We start from the raw sequence: 20,113 nt of genomic DNA, 5'->3' as shown, positions 1-20,113 counted from the left end.
ATAGCCTTCCTCGATAAACGGGCTATTTAACACTGAAAGAATTTTTCCAATCGAACCAGTAGTTCCTGAGATTAGCGCGTTCAATCAAACAAACTCTTCAGCTTTGTAATATTAGTGTAGATTCTCGTATAGTTATCAATAGGTATATTCAGTAGCTTAATTTCATAATCACATTCTAAGAAGATTGAAATTATTAAAAATCTAATTACCTAGGTATTTCATCCCCTTCTATATTTATTTTCTCATATAAAAGTATTCTATGACTTTCATAGTATTCCAAATCGTGCCAAGTTCAATTTGAAATCAGTAAACGCCTCTCCAGATGAGGCGTAGCGAAGAGCTACATTGACGCGTGAACGAGTAAACGCGCGTAGGTATCAGCTGGTCTATTCTGTAACGATATCTTTATATCTCGCAAGTGCGAGTTTGGAAAGTCTGAAGATGAGAGTCCTTGATTTTTTTATGCTACAGACTTGAAATTTAGCAGGGAGGTAGTAAACATTTTAACAGAGTTAGTGTACGTTTGTTATGAATGGATTTTGCGATAGTGCCGGATTAAGGAGGTCTAAAGGCTTTCACAAGACGTCTTTAATCTAGCCCTGTCGTTTGTAACAGACGTCTACCAACTACAAACCACCTCCCTGCTAAATTTCAAGTTTGTAGCATAATAAATGAAAGACTTTCATACAAACTTGTGAGAGCCTCTAGACCTCTTTAATCCCGCCATATCGAAAATCCATTATTAGCAGATACCTACTAACTATAGAATACCTCCATGGGATTAACGGGCGAGCACATGTTGTATGATGACGTCACGGCGTTAAATCACCGCGCGCTCACTTTAAAATTCTATATCTCGGTAATTAATTAACGTATCGAAATAATTCTTTCACGAGTATTTTTTGTTTTCAACGGAGAATACAAAAAGCTAATAATTAAAAATAGTTAACATTATTATTTAGACGATCTATATCTATTATTTCTCTTCAATATAATGTATTTATTAGTATCTTTTGATATGTATTTTATTCATTATTGTAGGTATTTGTGTAATATTGTTTATGTATTAGGATGTAAATTATTTGTATACATGTGTATTACTAATACTATGGTTATTTTTACGCCACCTGCTGATGTTCTTAAGTCTTCCTAAACTGAAGGTTGCCTGGAAGAAATTGCCACTTAGCGATAAGGCCGCCTTTTGTATGCTGATCTCTTCCTAATTTGTTTTTATATTTTATATTTGAATTTATCTTTTTCTTAATCTCATTTCATTTAATTTGGTAATTGTGACTATTTGTATTTTTTATATTTGCACACTATTAATTTAGTGGAATGTTGTATTCTTGCAAATAAACAATTATTATTATTATTATTTTACTTGTATTTGTCTTTGTGGTGTGCAAATAAAGTATATCTATCTATCTATCTATCTATGATGACGTCACGGCGTTAAACGCGAGCTGATCACCGCGCGCTCACTTTAAAATTCTATATCTCGGGAATTAATTAACGTATCGAAATAATTCTTTCACGAGATTTTTTTGTTTTTAACGGAGAATAAAAAAAGCTAACATTTAAAAATAGTTAACATTATTCATTTTATTATAAGTATAGATAACGTAAAGTGTATTGGCAGCACAATGCGGAGCGCCTTCTGAAGCTGATCGAGAACGTGTACCGCTGGCTGCCGCTCGGCACCATCATCAACAACCGCGTGTTCGTCGTGCACGGCGGCATCTCCGACACCACCGACTTGGACATGGTGCGCAGCCTAGATCGGGACAAGGTAATTAAGGTTAACTTAACTATATTAATTACTAGTGGACCCGGTCAAGCTTCGCTTTGACTTATGTGCACTTCTTCCCTATCCCTACTCTACACTACTCTACCCCTACCATACCCTACCCCTTGACTCTTAAACGTTTGTATGGGAAATAGAAAAGGGTTGTTTTTATGGTTTTCCCGGCAATTATTCTAATTTTTCTCACCTTTTAAACCTTCCCTATACCTCCACGAACATTTGAAGACCAAGATAAGATAAATCCGTTCAGCCGTTCTCGAGTTTTAGCGAGACTAACGAACAGCAGTTCATTTTTATATATATAGATATGCATACATGTGGATGCTCGCGACGTTGTTAGCCCTCCATCATATATTTACTAGCTGACACACGCTGAAATATATTATTATAGAACATGTTCGTTCCCGTACGTTCCCGTAGGACTATAATAATATATCCTTTTTCGAAAAATGGGCTATCTAACACTGAAAGGATTGTTCAAATCGGACTAGTACTTTCTGAGATTAGCGCGTTCAAATAAACAAACAAACCAACAAACTCTTCAGCTTCATAATATTAATATATATATAGAGGGGACGTCTGACGAGGCCCGACAGTCGAGTATTCCACCCAATTCCCGTACTATAGGTTCACTGGTGTTTCGACAGTGTTCCCCCTTGAAACCTTCCTGTAGTATCCTTAGCTACTTGTAGTAACTTCCATCTTACCAGAAATAGACCAGCAGGGTTATTCTGTAACTATGTCTTGTATAACTCGCAAGTGCGAGTTTCGAATTCACCTGCACCTCTATGTTTCTCTTTCTATAGTATCGAGTTAGACGGAGATAGAGGTGAATTCGAAACTCGCACTTGCGAGTTATACAAAACATAGTTACAGAATAACCCTGCTGGTCTTCTTCTTACCACAACGTAGACATGATGGATCCTCTTGGATTTTCATAATTTTCAAGTGTCTATTGAACAGATTATGTTCAGTTGTCATGCCTGATACATTGGTTCTGCTTCACTCATTATTATGCCTCGGAGACGTAACGGAAACGCCTCACCTAGCGCGGTCAGTATCGCGCCTACGCCTACAATATCCGAGAGCTTGTGGGACATATTTGAGTAGATACTTGAGACAAGCTAGTCCTGTACCTCTTCTTTGCTACCCTAACACATAATTAGAGACCTGTGTGGGGAGCAGCGGGATTTGCTTTTGTTTTCTAAAAAATATCCTTATTGAGGCAGACACGCTAAATTTATAAAATACCTCGTAATCATTTTCGGGTTAAAAAATAAGAAAACTTGATTACACACGTATCTAATTTATAGGTTGAGTAATTTATCTAAAAAAAGTATTATTTTTGCTATCGCGCGATACCGTTCAAGGACGCTTTGCGACACGGAGCGACTTTGGTGTGTATCAGTCCTAACTCATGAAATATAAAGTCTAAAAGCAAGTGTAAGTGCTTAGAGAACTCTCAGTTTTAACTCTACTACCTAAAATAAAATTTACAAACTAGCTTGCTCGTCCTTTCATAATGTTTACTATTATGCACGGCAACAAAGGCAAGGTACCTTTGTGGTCTTGCATTAAATTTACACAACTTTTTCGTAAAGCGTGCAACTTCATATCGTCCAATTTTTTATACAATTATTACGACTGAGAAAACGAGAAGATATACTTCAGACTTGGGTCACAGTTAATAGGTACTGCACTTAAACACCAATTTACAGTAGTGACTACATTAACCGGATTATCAAAAATTTGGTTAATTGAATCTAAGAAGAAATACAATAATAATTATTATTGTTTACTAAAGAATGCTTGCTTCGTCCACGTTCGCGTGAAATGAGATAATCCAAAATTGTATAGAGCTCAAGATCGGTCATTGCACCCTGGTGGAAATAAAAGAAAATATTTTTTTTAAACTATTTCATTATACAAATCTTCGAATTTACTTTAATTCTTTCGAAATTATATTCATTCTCTTTCAAGAAATGTAACCCTATTATGGGTAATAATGGCGGATTGATGACGTTTTCAATGCAGTAGTCGATTTGACGTTTGCTGTCAATTGTCATGTCATAGTTGCTTTAAGGGCGCCATCTTGATTTATCTCAAAAACTTGGGTTTTAGTTTTATTTATTTCTTTTTTTTTAGTTATATTTATTCACTTATTTAGATTATAATAATATCCTTGTATTTTTAAAATTTCAATGATACAGGGTACAAGAGTAGACTGAAATGGACCATCTCCTTTACTTTTTAAAAAAATCCACGGGAACCATGGGGTATTTTAAGAATAAAAAGTACTTAGTTTGTGCTATAATCTAGCTTCATTACAAATTTCAGTCAAATCCATTTAGTAGTTATTGTGTGAAAGAGTAACAAACATCCATAAAAACTTTCACATTTGTAATATTAGTATGATTCGCACAATTTCAGAGCTATTTCCAGAATTTAAGTTATTTGATCATGATAGGCAATGCGGATATCGCAAATCCGTATAAGGTCCGGATAATCGAGTTTTTACTGTATGTACAATTGCGGATTTACGCACGTGTTTATTGTTTCAGTACGTATCTCTTTTGAGGCCGCCAATGAATGAAGGCGCAGCGCCGGGCGGCGAAGGTATCGACAAGGTGGAATGGAAGCAGGTGAGCTTATATCAATCATTCATTTCATTAGGAGGATCGATATCTCTGAATGTTCAAAGATAGAGAACGCTTCACCCAAATAGAAAGCCCGGCTTAACTCGAGACGGAAAAAGACTGCCGTGTGTGATTTATGTTACTCTAAGTTCACTGAAAGAAATATTTCACTAGCAGATGCTTCGAAAGTGCTTCTATTTGTACCCGTGAGTAATATTCCCCTTTTATATCTCGCATATCGATAACGGGGTAACGAGTTTGATGAACGAACTCAGTTTCGTGCGAACATTGTCGGTTTAGTATTGTTATCTTCTTCACAATAAATTTTACTAGTGACTGAAAAATTTTATACGTTTCTTAGAGTAAATGTTAAGTGTTGTGTTGCAAGCACTTTTGGTTTGGTTTTTGATTTTATCATCATCACTATTAGCCTCGTTTTTAGGAGGGGATGTAGAGCTCAGACCCACCGCACTAAATTAATGTGGGTTGGCGGTCTTACGGGAATGTTCTTACTCTTGTAACGATCTGATGTTATTATAATAACCGGTATTGGACGAGACTGTGCTGCAACACCACCCATTTCCCAACTCCACACTAAGAATTTCTTGGCGAAGAAAGAAAAGCTCAACATTTCATTCCTCGACCCAAGACTCGAACCCAACACCTGGTGATCCGAAGTTATATAGCCTAACTATTGGATCAACGAGGTATTGGATTTATACAACTTGAACAAATTGATTATTTGAATAGATCGTTTTAATTTTCCCATTTTCATAAAAACAAAATTCATTATATTTTATTAATTTATACTTTATTGAACAAAAGAAAAACAATAACAAAGAAAATAGTAGAAAACATAGTACACAAGTAGGCGTATGTGCAAAGGCGGTCTTATTGGTTTCAGCAAAAAAATCCCATATTTAACAAAATATAATCCCATAAAAATATAAACATCCCATAATTATAACCCTATAACCCTAGGGGTTGTTGGCTGAATAATAAACTTTACTTGCAAGATATAATTTATAGATTTAACACTATTTTTGTCTTTGCAACAAAGTTAGTAAATACTCGTAGAAGATTAATGCGCAAGGCGTGGGTAGGACTACCACAGGGGATTTTAGAACTGTATATTCCGACACGAAATCATGATTTACCCATCAAGCATTGTCGAAAGAGGATATTTTGAAAGTTCACGTCTTTACTGTGAATTGATTCGCGTTTAGGCACTGACGGGAAGACGAATGGGCTGAAGGAGATCAGAATGTTTAAAAATGAATGATTGTAAATTATTTATCGCAGTTTCAAGTAAGCTCAAATAAACTCACAATATTTATATGGGTAGCCATATAAATATTGTGAATGTTCTTAGTACACTCGTAGAATGTTCTTAGTTACTGATGAAAGATCTCAAAATATTATGCGTGTATTAAGGAACAAAGGTTGGTATAAATGTTGGTACTTTTCTACATTAATTTTATTAAGAGGAAAGATTTGATTGTTAGTTTGTATATTTTGTTTGCGTGTTGCCAGTGATGACCTACGGTTCCGAGAGTTGATCGCTAACTATGGGCCTCATAAGTCGGCTCAGAGTCACACAGCGGGCGATGGAACGAGATGTGCTCGGAGTATCTCTGCGTGATCGAATCAGAAATGGGGAGATCCGCAGAAGAACCAAAGTCACCGACATAGCTCCGCGACAGCGAGTTGCGAAGCTAAAATGGCAATGGGCGGGGCACATAGTTCGAAGAGCCGATGGACGTTGGGGTTCCAAAGTGTTGGTATGGCGACCCCGCACTAGAAAGCGCAGTGTTGGTCGACCAGGTGGTGTGTGTGTGTTCCGAGCAGTGAAAAAATCTTTCACTGCTCGGAAGCTACACTATCCCCGAGTGCTATAGGCTATTTTATCCCCATTTTCCTACGGGAATGGGAACCACGCGGGTAAAATCGCGCGGCGTCTGCTAGTTATAAATATGGAACACATTTTCGTAAAGTTGTACGTCGATAAATTGGAGTTTTGGAGTCGTAAAAGTCGTTAGATACACAAATTGTTTTAGGAAGTAAAAGTTTAGTAACTCAATAAAGTCGGTTATAAAGGTAATATTCGTCGTTTCAGCTCCATTCATTACGTGCCTATTGGCGATTTGTTAGTGAGTTGGAAGTTGGTCGAATGGCGCGATGAATATCAGACGGGAAGTTATGATTTCACAGTAGTGAAGGAAATTTCATTTTCAGTTGGAATTTATGCCACTTAATTTATGTTAGTCATATCCAAGCTAATTAGGTACTTTGAACTGTAATATTTGCTCTTGTTATGGTACCTGTTTAGCACAGTAAATAAACACAAATTTACTGTGTATTTAGTGTAGGTACGTAAATACAATACTAGCGGAAACTCGCGTTTACCTACAGTTTATTTGGTGTGGTTGGTGTTCTTGATTTCGAACACTAAACGTACCAAAGATTTTGTATAGTGTTTTTCAGATAGCATGGGTACGGTGACAGTTGCCTTATGACGTTCATAGTACGTGCTATTATCGTGAATCGCGGCAAACTTTCAAGAGTGAAACGAACTGTCACCACACTCATGCTATCTGAAAAACACTATATTAGATATATCAATAGCGCGTCGAAACTGAGGCGATCAAAGATGGCTAATTGTCTTAATTTCATTTAGTCGCAAAGTTATGCATGTGTGCGCTCAGTAGGAGTAGCTAAATTCGGATCACTTTTTGCGGGGATTTTGTTGTTACGTAACGTACAAAAAAAATATCGTTGTTTTTCTTCACCGTTCAGTCTGTAAGCACTGTAAAATAAAGAAGTTCCTAAACTGGCTCTGGCATACGTAGATACATTAAAACATCATTCATGCCTAAAATCCTATGCGTATTTAGTAAAAAAGCTGGTATTTTGTCAAACATACACCAAAGCATTCAAGTATGAAAGTTGTAGTTATAAAGAAATGCCAAAAAGCGAAATAAATTAAGCGGACCAAATGAAGGTTAAGTGAAAGAAAGGAATCACAAATTCAAAAGTTTGTAAGTTCGTTATTCAATCACGCCGCCTCAAAAGCGATTCAAATGATTCGAATGAAAATTTAAAATGGTTCAGAGATTGTAATATTATTGTAGATTAGCATACCTTTATGCTAATCTATCCGGGATTTCAAAGAACGTTTTTAATTTGACATATTTTAATATATCCTAAAGGATAATATTTATTCAGTAGCCTGTCATTATCATTATCATCATTCATTCATCATCTAATCTGTGGTTAACGGTGTAGGTTGACGATTTAGTAATTGATTTTTTTTGAAAGAAAAAATCTTATCGTTTACTATTTGTTGACCCAAATAAAAAAAAATCAGCCTATTTTAATGGTCTACTATTATAGGCCTTCCTCCTTATAGCAAATGGGTTATGAAGCTTAGATCCACCATGTTTCTCCAGTGCGGGTTTGCGGGCTTAGGGGTTACAATGTTAAACTCTTGATCACTATTAGACGTAATCAGTTATAAATAAATTAAAATAAACTCTTATGACCTCAGAATAAAGAAATATCTTTTATTATAAAAAATAATACCTACAGTATGTAGTATGAGGACACAGGATATATTTATTAGTGTAATATTTTCGATGTCAGAGTTTACCTCGTCCCCCTTAAAAGCGACAGTTTTGTTGGTAAATTAATATATAAGTTCGATACAAGTCCAAACGTAGTTGGTCTGAGACTGACATTAAATATTAGTGACCAATAGTAAAATCAATAGTCTTATTAAGTTCCCAAAACATCAGAGGGCCTAGTGGCAGTTTGATACTGTATCTGTCACGTAACGTAAACGCGAATTTCTAAGGAATTGAAACAGCGTCATCTAGTGGCACTACTGCACAACTGTTTCAATTCCATATAAAAGACATGTCCCAATTTTGTATGGAGGCTGGGCCTTTATACCGAGTTTCAACTAAGCAGGACAAATTATTTTTATCTTAAAAGAATATAAAATATAGGGCTAAAAACCCAAAAAAAAAATTATGAACCCGCATTTTTTAAATAAATCAATAAAATGCATTTTTTTTCGACTCACATCCTGACAGATTGTCAGCAATCTGCACGTAGTAGCGTTCGTTTAAAGCGTTTCTAAAGCAATTCAAAGATTTTTTTTGTTTAATGCTTCTCTGTCTATGATCTAATGTTTCATTTTAACTTGTGTCTTAATGACATTTGACAATATTACATGACATGAATTCAATTCCAGGTGTTTTATCGGCTGTTTTGAACACTTTTACTGTATTGTCTATGATTAATTTTTAGACAAGGCGAAACAAGAGCGAAACAAAAAAAATATTTATCTAATTAACGCGGGTTCCAAAAATTCTGTAAATTATTTGTGATAGTAACAGTATATAAATATTGAAAACTCCCACTAGGCACACTGATCTGTATTTAGTTAAATGCAATGTACTTAATCACTGCTTACTTGTACCTATTGTTGTGATAATTCACTTCCATTGGAATTAATTAGAAGACATCTCATAGCTGCCATTTTGTTCGCGGCCCTCGTAACGAGTGCTTTAATTAGCCAGTGTAATCCCCTCTAATCACATGTGTTTTAGTTTGCTAACAGTGTTGTAATTTGCTCGAGTTATAAAGATTTGTTCTTACTAGATGTTTTCTAAGATGCTTATTAATGCGTTGTCTAAGTAAACGTTGAGATTAATAAAGATTAGGTTACTTGATAACTCGAGCATGACCATCCACACTTACAATCAATTTAATTTGATGTAAGTGTGAATGTAGCCTAACACAAAATGCGATTTTAATATCCACGAATGAGAAATCCTCGATCTCCGGAAACCAAGCGTTTGAGAAAATATGATGCGATTTGTAAATTGCGACCAGCGCACCATTTAGGTATATGAATTAGTTATAGATTCAGAACTTTTGTAAGTTCTTAACAACCCGTTAAAGTTTTGTTGCAATGAAATTAATTGAAGAAACCATATTTTAATTACCTATATAAAGTAACAGCCTGCCTGGCCCCATTTGACTTTAAAGAAACACTTGATACATTCTATTTTAATGGCTTAAGTAAATGAAGTATCGAAAATCTTCTTCTTTCCATCACCAGCATACAACAAACAAGTGGATACTAAGGCTCATAAGGCTACCCAAACACAACCCAAAAAAACATTACAGTACAAACATCACTCGAGCCAGGTGTCAAGTCAATCTGCACGAGCTCTACGAGTAAAGTATTTTCCTATAAATACGCTTCTTCACCATCAAATATTGTCATTAATCGTGTACAAGTTAAGTGAAATGACTCCACTTAAACCGTAACGTTGGCAGAGACGAGTCCAAATTATACAGGGACTGAGGGATTTTATTTGCGCTCAACATACGACTTAATCAGTCCACGCTGATCTCCCTAATCATATTACTTTTGGTTTGCTCAGACTTGCAGACTCTAATGTAGGGATGCCATGTATAGTAGGTACGCTTAGATGTTACGGACGGGTCGCTTTCTATCTAGAAATAAGCTTCTTGAAATTTTCGTGACTTTAAATCTCATTTTCTAATCTACAGTGTTAATAAAACTCTAAAAATCTAACTGTATAGTCTTTTACTTTGATATACGAGTAATCGTTGTCACTTCGGTTTGTATATGTATATGGAATGTCCGCTTTCCATAGGTAGCTTCCGTTTTCCCCGCCGTATGAGTATCAAGTCAAGAGTAAATAGGCATCTTCTAGAAGCACGTTCCACAATAAGCTGCATAATTGCTTACCTACCTTCAGGCGTGAGTTTAGCTTATTCAAACAAAAATTTGTCGTTTTTGTGTAGATCATCACATTATACATACAGTATGCTTGTTCTAATTTTTTTTACCAGATTACTTTTGTTTGATAAATGTTCCAACTGTCTTATTGGTTCCATGGATTGGCTATTTGGCTTCAGATCACGAGGTACTGATTTCGAGTCCCTGGGTCGAGCTATAAAATACTGAATTTATATTTCATCATTATTATCATTATCAACTCAAATTCGGATCACTGCTGAGCTCGAATCTTCTCTCAGAATGAGATAGGGTTAGGCCAATAGTCCACCACACTACGCTGGCCCAATGCGGGTTGGTAGACTTCACACACGCAGATAATTAAGAAAATTCTCTGCCTCTCTGTATAAAATCAAACATCATAACCCTAAGCCCGCCCCGCCAATCTGCATTGTAGCAGTGTGGTGACTCTATATCCCTTTTCCTATAAGAAGGAAGAAGGAATTTTAAGAAATTAAATATCACGTGTTTCAAACGGTGAAGGAAAACATCGCGAGGTAATCTGCATACCAATATCTGTCTGCCAATCCGTATTGGGCCAGCGTGGTAAAATGGCCTAACTCCTCTCATTCTGAGAGGAGACTCAATCTCAGCAGTGAGCCGAATATGGGTTGATAACAAAATAAAAAGGAAGGCCAGGCCCTGTAGTTGATCATAGTGGGCCGTTCTATTTTGATTGTTTCTACATTCGTATAAAAATTTCATCATTGTTATACCAAAGCCCGCCATTCAACAATGTTCGTTGAACTTTTGAAAGCGATCGGTAGGCGGCTTAGCGTAGTTATGCAGATAAACCGACGAACTCGATAACTAGTTAAATCTCCGTGCAAAGATCTACACGGGGTGTTTACATAATGTAGTTACAGTATTTGTCGTCTTTCAAAGTTTCTTACTAGTAGTGTCCCCGAAGTTATGAAGTGTAATGGAATTTGTGAGTATGCTATCAACAATGCTGCATTTAAATTACATTGTTATTTTATACAATGTATTAAAAGAAATATATACCTACTCATAGTTTGCATAGACACTGCGACACTGTATGCATGTAGTAAAATCTAGATAGTAAAATTACCATGCAGTGTTCATAGATGTAATAAAAAGTCCAGATACCTTCTCTTGAACTAAACAGTGATGCTATTTCGTATATATATTAGCGGACGCCCGTGACTTTGTCCGCGTGGAATTTAGTTTTTCACAAATCCCCCCGGAACCGTGGATTCCTCCGGAATGAAAAGTAGCACGAATTAATGACGTCGTTGATCATAATGATTGTTAGGTTTGTATAAACAAAATAGCAAATATCTTTGTAACTTGTGCGTTTATGTTTATAGTTCATCTATTGTAAAATGTCACGTCTAATGTAAAAAAGCTAATAATGTATGAATTTTCATCTAATTATGATAAAAAAATTTCATTCAATTTTAAATTTTATACTCTTATTTTGCAAAAATCCAGACAATCTTCGTTTTTTACAAATTAATTAGTTAATATTGGCGTTATATACCCAAATATCTCATAAAAATCAATATATTCAAACCTAGTCATCATCCTGGAAAAATCCATTTCTCCCGCGGGATTAGTGGCATGGAATTTCACGCGGACAAAGTCTCTGTCTTCTGTCAATAAATTTCATACACACATAGATACTGGGCACCATTATGGTTCTTCAGTCGTTTGACAGCGAGATACTATCTGCCTATTTAATAAGTCTGTGGCAGAGTTATACTCGTATGCAGTAAAAGCTGTACTTTTACGGTACGACTGTTTATATTAAGTAGGTACATTGTTGCAACGTTACTTATTTGTAGGAGAAGTATAGTTCTTGTTCTACATTTTAATTTATTTTATTAGATTACTACATTACGGAATTACCATGAAGCGACGTTATGTGTTGTAAAAATCTGTAGGTGTGGTTGCTTATATTACATAGTTGCGATATGTTACCGTTTGTAGGTAGTTGTTGCTCTAAGTTTTAATTAATTAATTTTATTATATTTTATATTTAATTTATTGAAACTATCTTTCTACAAAACTAAACCGTTTTTCCAACGATATCTTATAGAGTGAGTAAACACACATGCACAAGTTCGTGTTTACTTACATTATATGTTTAAGTATATATAGTTTTGAACACACATCGACATTGTAGAGATTATTTAGGTATTATTTGTTTAAATAAATTTTGTTTAATAGGCGACTAATATGAAATTAAGACAATTATGCACATTTGTACGCCTCAGTTGTGATGCACAAGTGTCTTGTCTCTAGTATAAAATATCGTTGGCTTGTACATTTAAAGATATGAGATCCCACGATATTATTTTTTTGATCACTCCAATGGGGATGATGACTAGGTTTGAATATATTGATTTTTGTGATACATTCAGGTAAATAAGGTCAATGTTAACTAATTTATACATAAAAAGCAAAGATTGACTGGATATTTGCAAAATAAATGAGATTTTTAAAATTTCAAAATCTATTAAAAATCTTTTGTCGTAATTAGATGAAAATTCATACAGTTTTAGCTTCCTTACATTAAATGTGACATTTTTTAATATATGAACTATAAACATAAACGCACAAATAACAAAGATATTAGTAATTTTGTTTGAACGCACATACAAATCTAACGATAATTACATTACCTACGACGTCATTAGTTCGTGCCATTTTGTATGGGGCGTTTTTCAGGGATCCGCGGCAGCGCCGCAAATCTGACCCTTTAAATCCCTGTAGCTCCGAAAGTAATGATCGCAGATACCCTGTTACTTTTACGAAATTGCTTTGCTATTAGCATACTCTTAATTTATATACAATTTAAAAATCTGTCATCATCCCTATTCTAGCGTCCAATACCAAGACCAATATAGCACAATCATCATAAAGGACTCCACTTTTATGTTTATTGGTATAATTTCCATGCATCAGATACAAGACCATGAACTTCAGAAGTTCACTTGTAATTCTGTCTTATATTTTGTACGCAATATAATTTTCTATGGTTTTTTATCTTGTTTTTATTCTTTATTAAGTTAGCCCTTGACTGCAATCCTGATGGTGCAATCTACGATGGAAGTGGGCTAACTTGTTAGGCGTAGAACGTAAATCTACACCCATTTTCGGCATCGTACCGGAACTCTAAATCGCTTGGCGGTACGTTTTTGCCGGTAGAGTGGTAACTAGCCACGACCGAAGTCTCCCATCAGCCAGACCTAAACCAATTAAGAAAACCTCAATCGGTCCAACCGGGGATCTAACTCAAGAACTCCGTCTTGTAAATCCACTGCGCATACCATTGCGCCACGGAGGCCGTTAATATTAACAAAGACGCCCGACCGATGTAGTTGTATTTGCAGAGTTGGTTTCTTTCGTGGAAAACTATCATATAGTACTAATATTCATATTCTAACCACATTTATTATTAACGCTCGACGTTGACGCTACCAAGGAAAATCTAATTGGCTTTGAGCGTCGGAATTTTTAGCCCTCGCGAGAGTGTACCACCCTCATCGACGAGACGCTAGAATAGCTGCAATCCTGTTACTTGATTAAAGACACTACGAGGTCCTCTTTATATATTTTCTTACCTTTTGTATACAAAATTATAATTTTTATGTCATATCATATGACTCTTGTATTCACTGTGATGTGGGGAATGACAGTTTGTGAAAATTGGGTTTCTTATTATCATATATTTTCATTGTATTAAAAAAATTCTGCCTCAGTTTTTTTTTTATTTTGTTTGTTGTAATCTTGGAATATATTATATTTACACTAATATTATAAATAGGATAGATTTTAAAGAGAAAAGATTTTTATATTTGTATGCAGGTAGCTCAAAACTACAAGACCCATTTGAAAAATACTTTTACTAATATAAAGTTACATTATCAGGAAAAACAACAGTATTGTATTCCCGAATATCCATGGGAATGGGAACTACGCGGGTGAAACCGAGAGATTCTGCTAGTCTCTCATAGAAATAGTTTAGCTTAAGAAAATAGGATATTTAAAAGGTAACCCAGCGGGAATCGGCCTGTATGGACTCTTCGCCAGTGGTAGGTACTATTATGTATTATGTATATTATTAAACTGAGAAACGATGCGACATGTCATGTTTTTATCTCCTTTTAGAACATGAGGACATAAAACAGGATCATCAGACGTCAACAACAAATATATATTATGTGGTTGAAGTCTGATGACGGTGATGAGGTAGATAAAGAAGCGATATTTTTTATTTCAAGCTATTAAAATGTTAAACGTGTACCCTGAAACCGTTCGGCATAAATATTAATTAGCCAGCACAACTTTGTATTCACCGTTCTATAGCCGTAACTAGTTCGTGTCGTAAGATTTAATCAATCCGTCTAATGGTTCTGTGTTAACCGTACTGCGATGGCTTACCTAGATTTTATCATGCCCTAATTTACTTGATCGCTATACGAGGCGACAAATTAACGAAGATACCTATTTACGTTTATTACGCAGTTAGTCCTGCAATAATCGGAGTTGTAGCCAATTTAATTATCTGCATTATATTAATAAAAAAAGTCAACCTTTTTAATTTGGAAACGTCCTGCTTCCGTCGTAGCGTTGTCAACTCTTAATTTGCTCTTTGTTCATCTTGTTCTTGTAGTTTATATTGCTTTATTTTGTGTTGTGTTCTGTTTATTTCTTAAAGCTTTTCTGTGTCTATAGCATAAGTCAGAAATTGATATTTGTGTTATATATATATAAATTTCTAGTTTATCATACGTTAATTTTGTGTGCATAAATGTTGTTAGCCTGTCTAAATAATGTATTCAAAAATTGAAATTCATTTATTTCAATTAGGCTTAGTTTACAAACACTTTTGAATCGTCAAGTTATGTCATGATTAATAATAATGGTGGTAAATAAAGTCGAAAACTTAAAATTACTTACGAGGGTTCCAAAGGTCCGAGAAGACCCCACATCAAACTCAGCCATATTACTTATTATAATCTCTATTCTCCTGCAATGTAAACAATAGGGGTAGCCGGTAGGTATGACAATAATGCATAGTTCAACCCTTAAGCTATTTAAACCATAAATTTAGCTGGAGAAATAAATCACCTGAGAGAGCACCTTTAGAGATAAGGTGCTCTCGGGTGATTTATTTACTATTAATAATCCTTCTAAATTCAAATTAAACATTTATCTCCCTCTAAAGTAAAATGACCTCAACAACAATATCTCAATACATTAATAGCTAATTTTCAAGTGGCTTAGGCTTCGTATCGGTGTCGGAAGAATATCCGAGGTATCGACCCTAATGCCCCCGAATATACGACGATTTCAAAGCCATTAACGTCATAATTTATATATTCACCGGAGAGTAAAACATTTTTAACGTCACACGGTTAAGGATTCCGAGTCAAGCGAGCGTCTGGATAGATTATTTTGGGTGTTATAATCCGAATACCGTTTAATTGTCTTCACGGCAATGACATTTTATACCTTAGACAAAGAACATGTTACGTGCCTACAAAATCACCTCAAAAAACGAGCCGAATTTATTTACTCCACTAAGCGCATGAACGCACAGTTTTGTGTTTAATTCCATTATATATTTTTGTATATTTTTTTAAAGTTTCATAATACACAACACTTAACACAAATAATACCTAAATATACATTGTATATGTATATTTAGGTATTATTTGTTTAAATGACTTTCGTTGTATACTTACTATGCGAGTCAACGAAATTGCGGTCAATTAGCCACTTTTGTTCGCCACAGTATTTACAGATTCCTTTTAATTTTTCTACAGCAATAAACATTCAGAAAAAGAAACTAATTATTACTGAATGAAGTAACATAATTACATCTCATTCATAAAAATAGATTTATTCAAAAATATCCGATATAGTATAGGTAAAAGTCCTTGGTGACATTAATTGTTTCATGTACGTATACTTTATTTCTAACTCTAAGGTACTCGTAGATTGCCAGGGGATTACACGCGGGTAGTACGTAATTCTGTTGTCGCCTTCATCAATTTCTTGCCAGCACGCAAACCCAATTGTTTATGAAAATTAGAGCTATTTACGACATTTTATACGGCGTTGGTTTGTTGCCCAGAATCAGTCCTTCGACAGATTATAATTTATTTGCAATACCCTAGAGCGGCCAAATTTGGAAAGCATTTAAGCGATTTTTTTGTTACCTACGATCTAATATTTTAAGTTATAATAGGTGTTCCAATTGGGGCAAATTCTGCAAAAACTGCTCTTTCTGCTAATCAACTCCAAATATTAATTTATTGCCCCCTGCTCGTTTCTTGAGCGCTCTCAAGTAATGAAGCATAATAAACTTGCTATCAAGTAGTCGTTTGACCCTTCGGACCCATAGACCGTATCCCGACATAGTTTAGTAAATCCCGATATAAATATCTATATAATATAGTATCTATGTGACTACAATTTGGTGACTAAAGCCATTCTTGAGGAGTACTGTTTAGCAACAAACAAATTAGAAATGAGGGTAGAAAACGCAAGTCATTTCATAACTATTTTATTTTAAATTATGTATTGTTATATAAAATATTATTCAAAATATATTAACTATATTTAATTGTTTTAGGCTTATTAATCAAATTTATTTTCATTTATTTAAGACCAAGTGAAAAATAATCATTATTAGGTGTGAAATGACTAGCGATTTATACCCTCATTTTTAATTTGTTTGTTAGTAAACAGTACTCCTTGAATATGGCTTTAGTACAGAGAATGTTTATTTAGGTATAAGACAGGCTAAATAAAAAATTTTGAATTTTAGGTTTAACAGCATAATTACGATCCCTATTACGATTGTTTGTTCTTTTTGATCTTTAAACAAATTGTTTTTTTGTAGGTTAGTAGATATAGCTACGTAATACTGGCTATCATGTACAGGTTTCTCGGTAAATTGTTCTCTAACAGTTCATAAACTTCGTCCGCTCAGAGCAGTTCTCTCATATACCAACCTAATTTGTTTGCTAAATGACACTTTAGTGCCTTTCAGACAGCGAGAAGGTTTCGTTTATTACCTACTAGATATTAATTAACATATTAAAATTCTACAATATATTTCTTAATTTTAAATAGGTACTTTCATCACAGAAAACATATGTTTTCGTCAAGTATTGTCGAATAGGCTTGATGTTGGAAATTCTTATTAAATGCAATCCAAAAATATATTATAATAATAATATGCTCCCGACCGACTTTTCGGTCACGTCGGCTAATCTCATGGTGAGATTAACCATGTACGCAGGAGATATTATAGTGCAGAAGTGTATGCGCAAGCACAGGTGCACTCTCTCTTCCCTCACTCTCGAAATCCGATGGGACGGCAGACCGACACGACCGGTGAGAGATCAGGCGCAGGACTGACGGCTTTACGTGCTCTCCGAGGCACGGGGGTGTACTAACACCGCCAACTTCCCAATTCCAGGCTGCTATTAAGATTTTCCTTGTAAGATAAATCCCAATTTGTTTTTGTTGGCCTGACCCGGACCTCATTGTCCGTAGCTGAACCAGCTAACCACGGGACCAACGAGGCAGTTAAATATATTATATACAGTATATTTCATTACACGTAATAAACATTATAGTTTATCATCTATAAAATAAGTACTAAACGTTGCAAACATATTCAAAAAATATAAAACATTATCCATTACTTAATGAACAGTGTTTAACTTCGCTAGTAATAAACAGCAATATAACTGAAGTGCACTGAAACTTTAAATTACGTACATCCATTTGCAATATTAGCTAAATTACTGCTACAATTAAAATTCACATCACGCAAAATATAAAGTTGGATATACAGCTTAATGAATGCAGCGAGCTGTAGCTTAGTGAAGAGTTCACATAATGAATGCAATTCCACGCTATCCGTGATGTTGCTCTAGATCACGCGACATACTCCGGTAGTACGTGATAAGGCTTTATTGCCGTGGATTTTTTTTTATTCTCTACAAGTTAGCCCTTGACTACAATCACACCTGATAGTAAGTAATGATGCAATCTAAGATGACAGCGGGCTAACTTGTTAGGAGGAGGATGAAAATCCACAGCCCTATCGGTTTCTACACGACATTGTACCGGAACGCTAAATCGCTTGGCGATACGTCTTTGTCGGTAGGGTGGTAACTAGCCGCGGCCGAAGCCTCCCACCAGCCAATTGGACCACCACCACCACCACCACCACCAGGATTGGTCAAGGATAACGTTTTGCACTGTTTTGCTGCTTTATACATATCAGATTTTTTTTAAATAGTGGTCGCCCGCGACTTTGTTCGCGTCGAATTGTATTTTTTACAAATCTCGCGGGAACCTTGCACTTTTCCGGGATAAAAAGTATCGTATATTCTGCTCCTAGGTCCAATTTATCTCTGTACCAAATTTCATCCAAATCGGTTAAGCGGTATGGCCGTGAAAAGTTAACAGACAGTCAGACAGACAAACTTACGCATTTATAATATTAGTCAAATGTTTTCTGTGTATAGATGGTTAGTCTGTTTCGCTACGGAACATGTGATGATGAATTTGAATCTTGGGAAAAGCTATTAAGTTTGGTTTTTATCTCTTCAAAGAACTTTTCAATTCCGTCCGAATTTTGTAAGTTGATGGTTGATTTTGACTTGACGTGACTTATGCGAGTGATGTGATCGTGAGTAAAAATGCCGTCTCGACTTGAAATCTCCGAAACAAGCTCTGCCTTGCAGTAGATAATTGATGGTTGATTATATTGTTAAAGAAATTATTTAATTTTGATTATTGAAATAAATAATTTATTAAAAAATATTTCATAATTTATGTTAACGTATAGCTAATATTACAAACATTCCGGTCACGATAACTAAATTGTAAAGCTCGCAAGACTACACGGAGAACAAGTTAGGAGACTGTCGCGTCGGTTTATTTGACGGTCGAGCTGTTTGTAGTAATCTCGAGTGACTTCAATTTGTTGTTTGCAGTTGCTTGAAACATAACAATTGTTATTACAGCATACAGCTAGGTACTGCTTAAAATTATCTAGATACCTACTCTAATTTATTGTTTAAATTTGGTTTTGTCTATTTTTTTTTTTATTGAGAAAGAATACAATAAGGAACTTATGCTAACTTATCCTAATAACCATGCCCACGTGGAATGGTGGCAAGAATACTGGCTGCATTTCCGCGCTGGACAGCCAGGCTGATCATTTGCGCAAAAAATGAGCCAGCCCTTCTGTCACCAGTCGAGGCAACAAGCCGCGGTGAAATGGTACGGAAAAATTTTTTGGCACTGCGACTCCATGGCCCAAGGGTCTCCACGGCAAAAGGTACAAATATGTAACTCTCTGTCAGAGAGGCATACTTGAGCCACTTACCGGTTTCCGCTTTTTCTGCTGCGGCTCCCGGTCTTGATTCTGTCTCCCTGATATGACACGGTGCTAATGTGTCGACACATGTAGCGTCCCACTTTAGGGCCCGCCCCATTTCCCAGGGAACCAGCGTCAATCTATCAGGTCTCTTACCATCATCCCGACTGATTCCTAACGGCTCGATTAGCGCAGTTTTGTCGCATTTGGTTCGAAAAGCAAACATAAAGTCATCTTTTAATAAGTATTTTGTGGCTAATAAAAATTTGATTAATTTAATTATAAGTCATATTTTTTTTCTTCTGAATTTATAAAATGCAATCGTTTCTTAATCTACTACTAAACATTTAGGTACTAGATGTTTCTGATTTTTTACTGGATTACTACGTAAAATCTTAAGTTTTTCAATCTAGGCACGTAATATAGGTACTACAGCCTTTCTTGATAAGTACTGTTTA

At 35.4% G+C, this 20,113-nt stretch overlaps 1 protein-coding gene across 2 annotated transcripts in view; it reads left to right on the top strand.

Moving 5' to 3' along the window:
* Nucleotides 1–20,113, top strand: part of LOC112051078 (serine/threonine-protein phosphatase rdgC) — a 101,053-nt gene that overhangs the window by 61,700 nt on the left and 19,240 nt on the right. For both annotated transcript variants that reach the window (XM_052882213.1, XM_052882212.1), the window contains exons 9-10: nt 1,640–1,789; nt 4,366–4,446. In XM_052882213.1, the coding sequence (XP_052738173.1) occupies nt 1,640–1,789; nt 4,366–4,446 (231 nt within the window). The remainder of the gene's footprint in view (nt 1–1,639; nt 1,790–4,365; nt 4,447–20,113) is intronic.

Source organism: Bicyclus anynana, chromosome 6, assembly GCF_947172395.1.
Source record: "Bicyclus anynana chromosome 6, ilBicAnyn1.1, whole genome shotgun sequence".
Classification (NCBI taxonomy): Eukaryota; Metazoa; Arthropoda; class Insecta; order Lepidoptera; family Nymphalidae; genus Bicyclus; species Bicyclus anynana.
The sequence above is the reverse complement of the archived record's forward strand: the minus strand, read 5'-3'. Positions and strand labels throughout refer to the sequence as shown.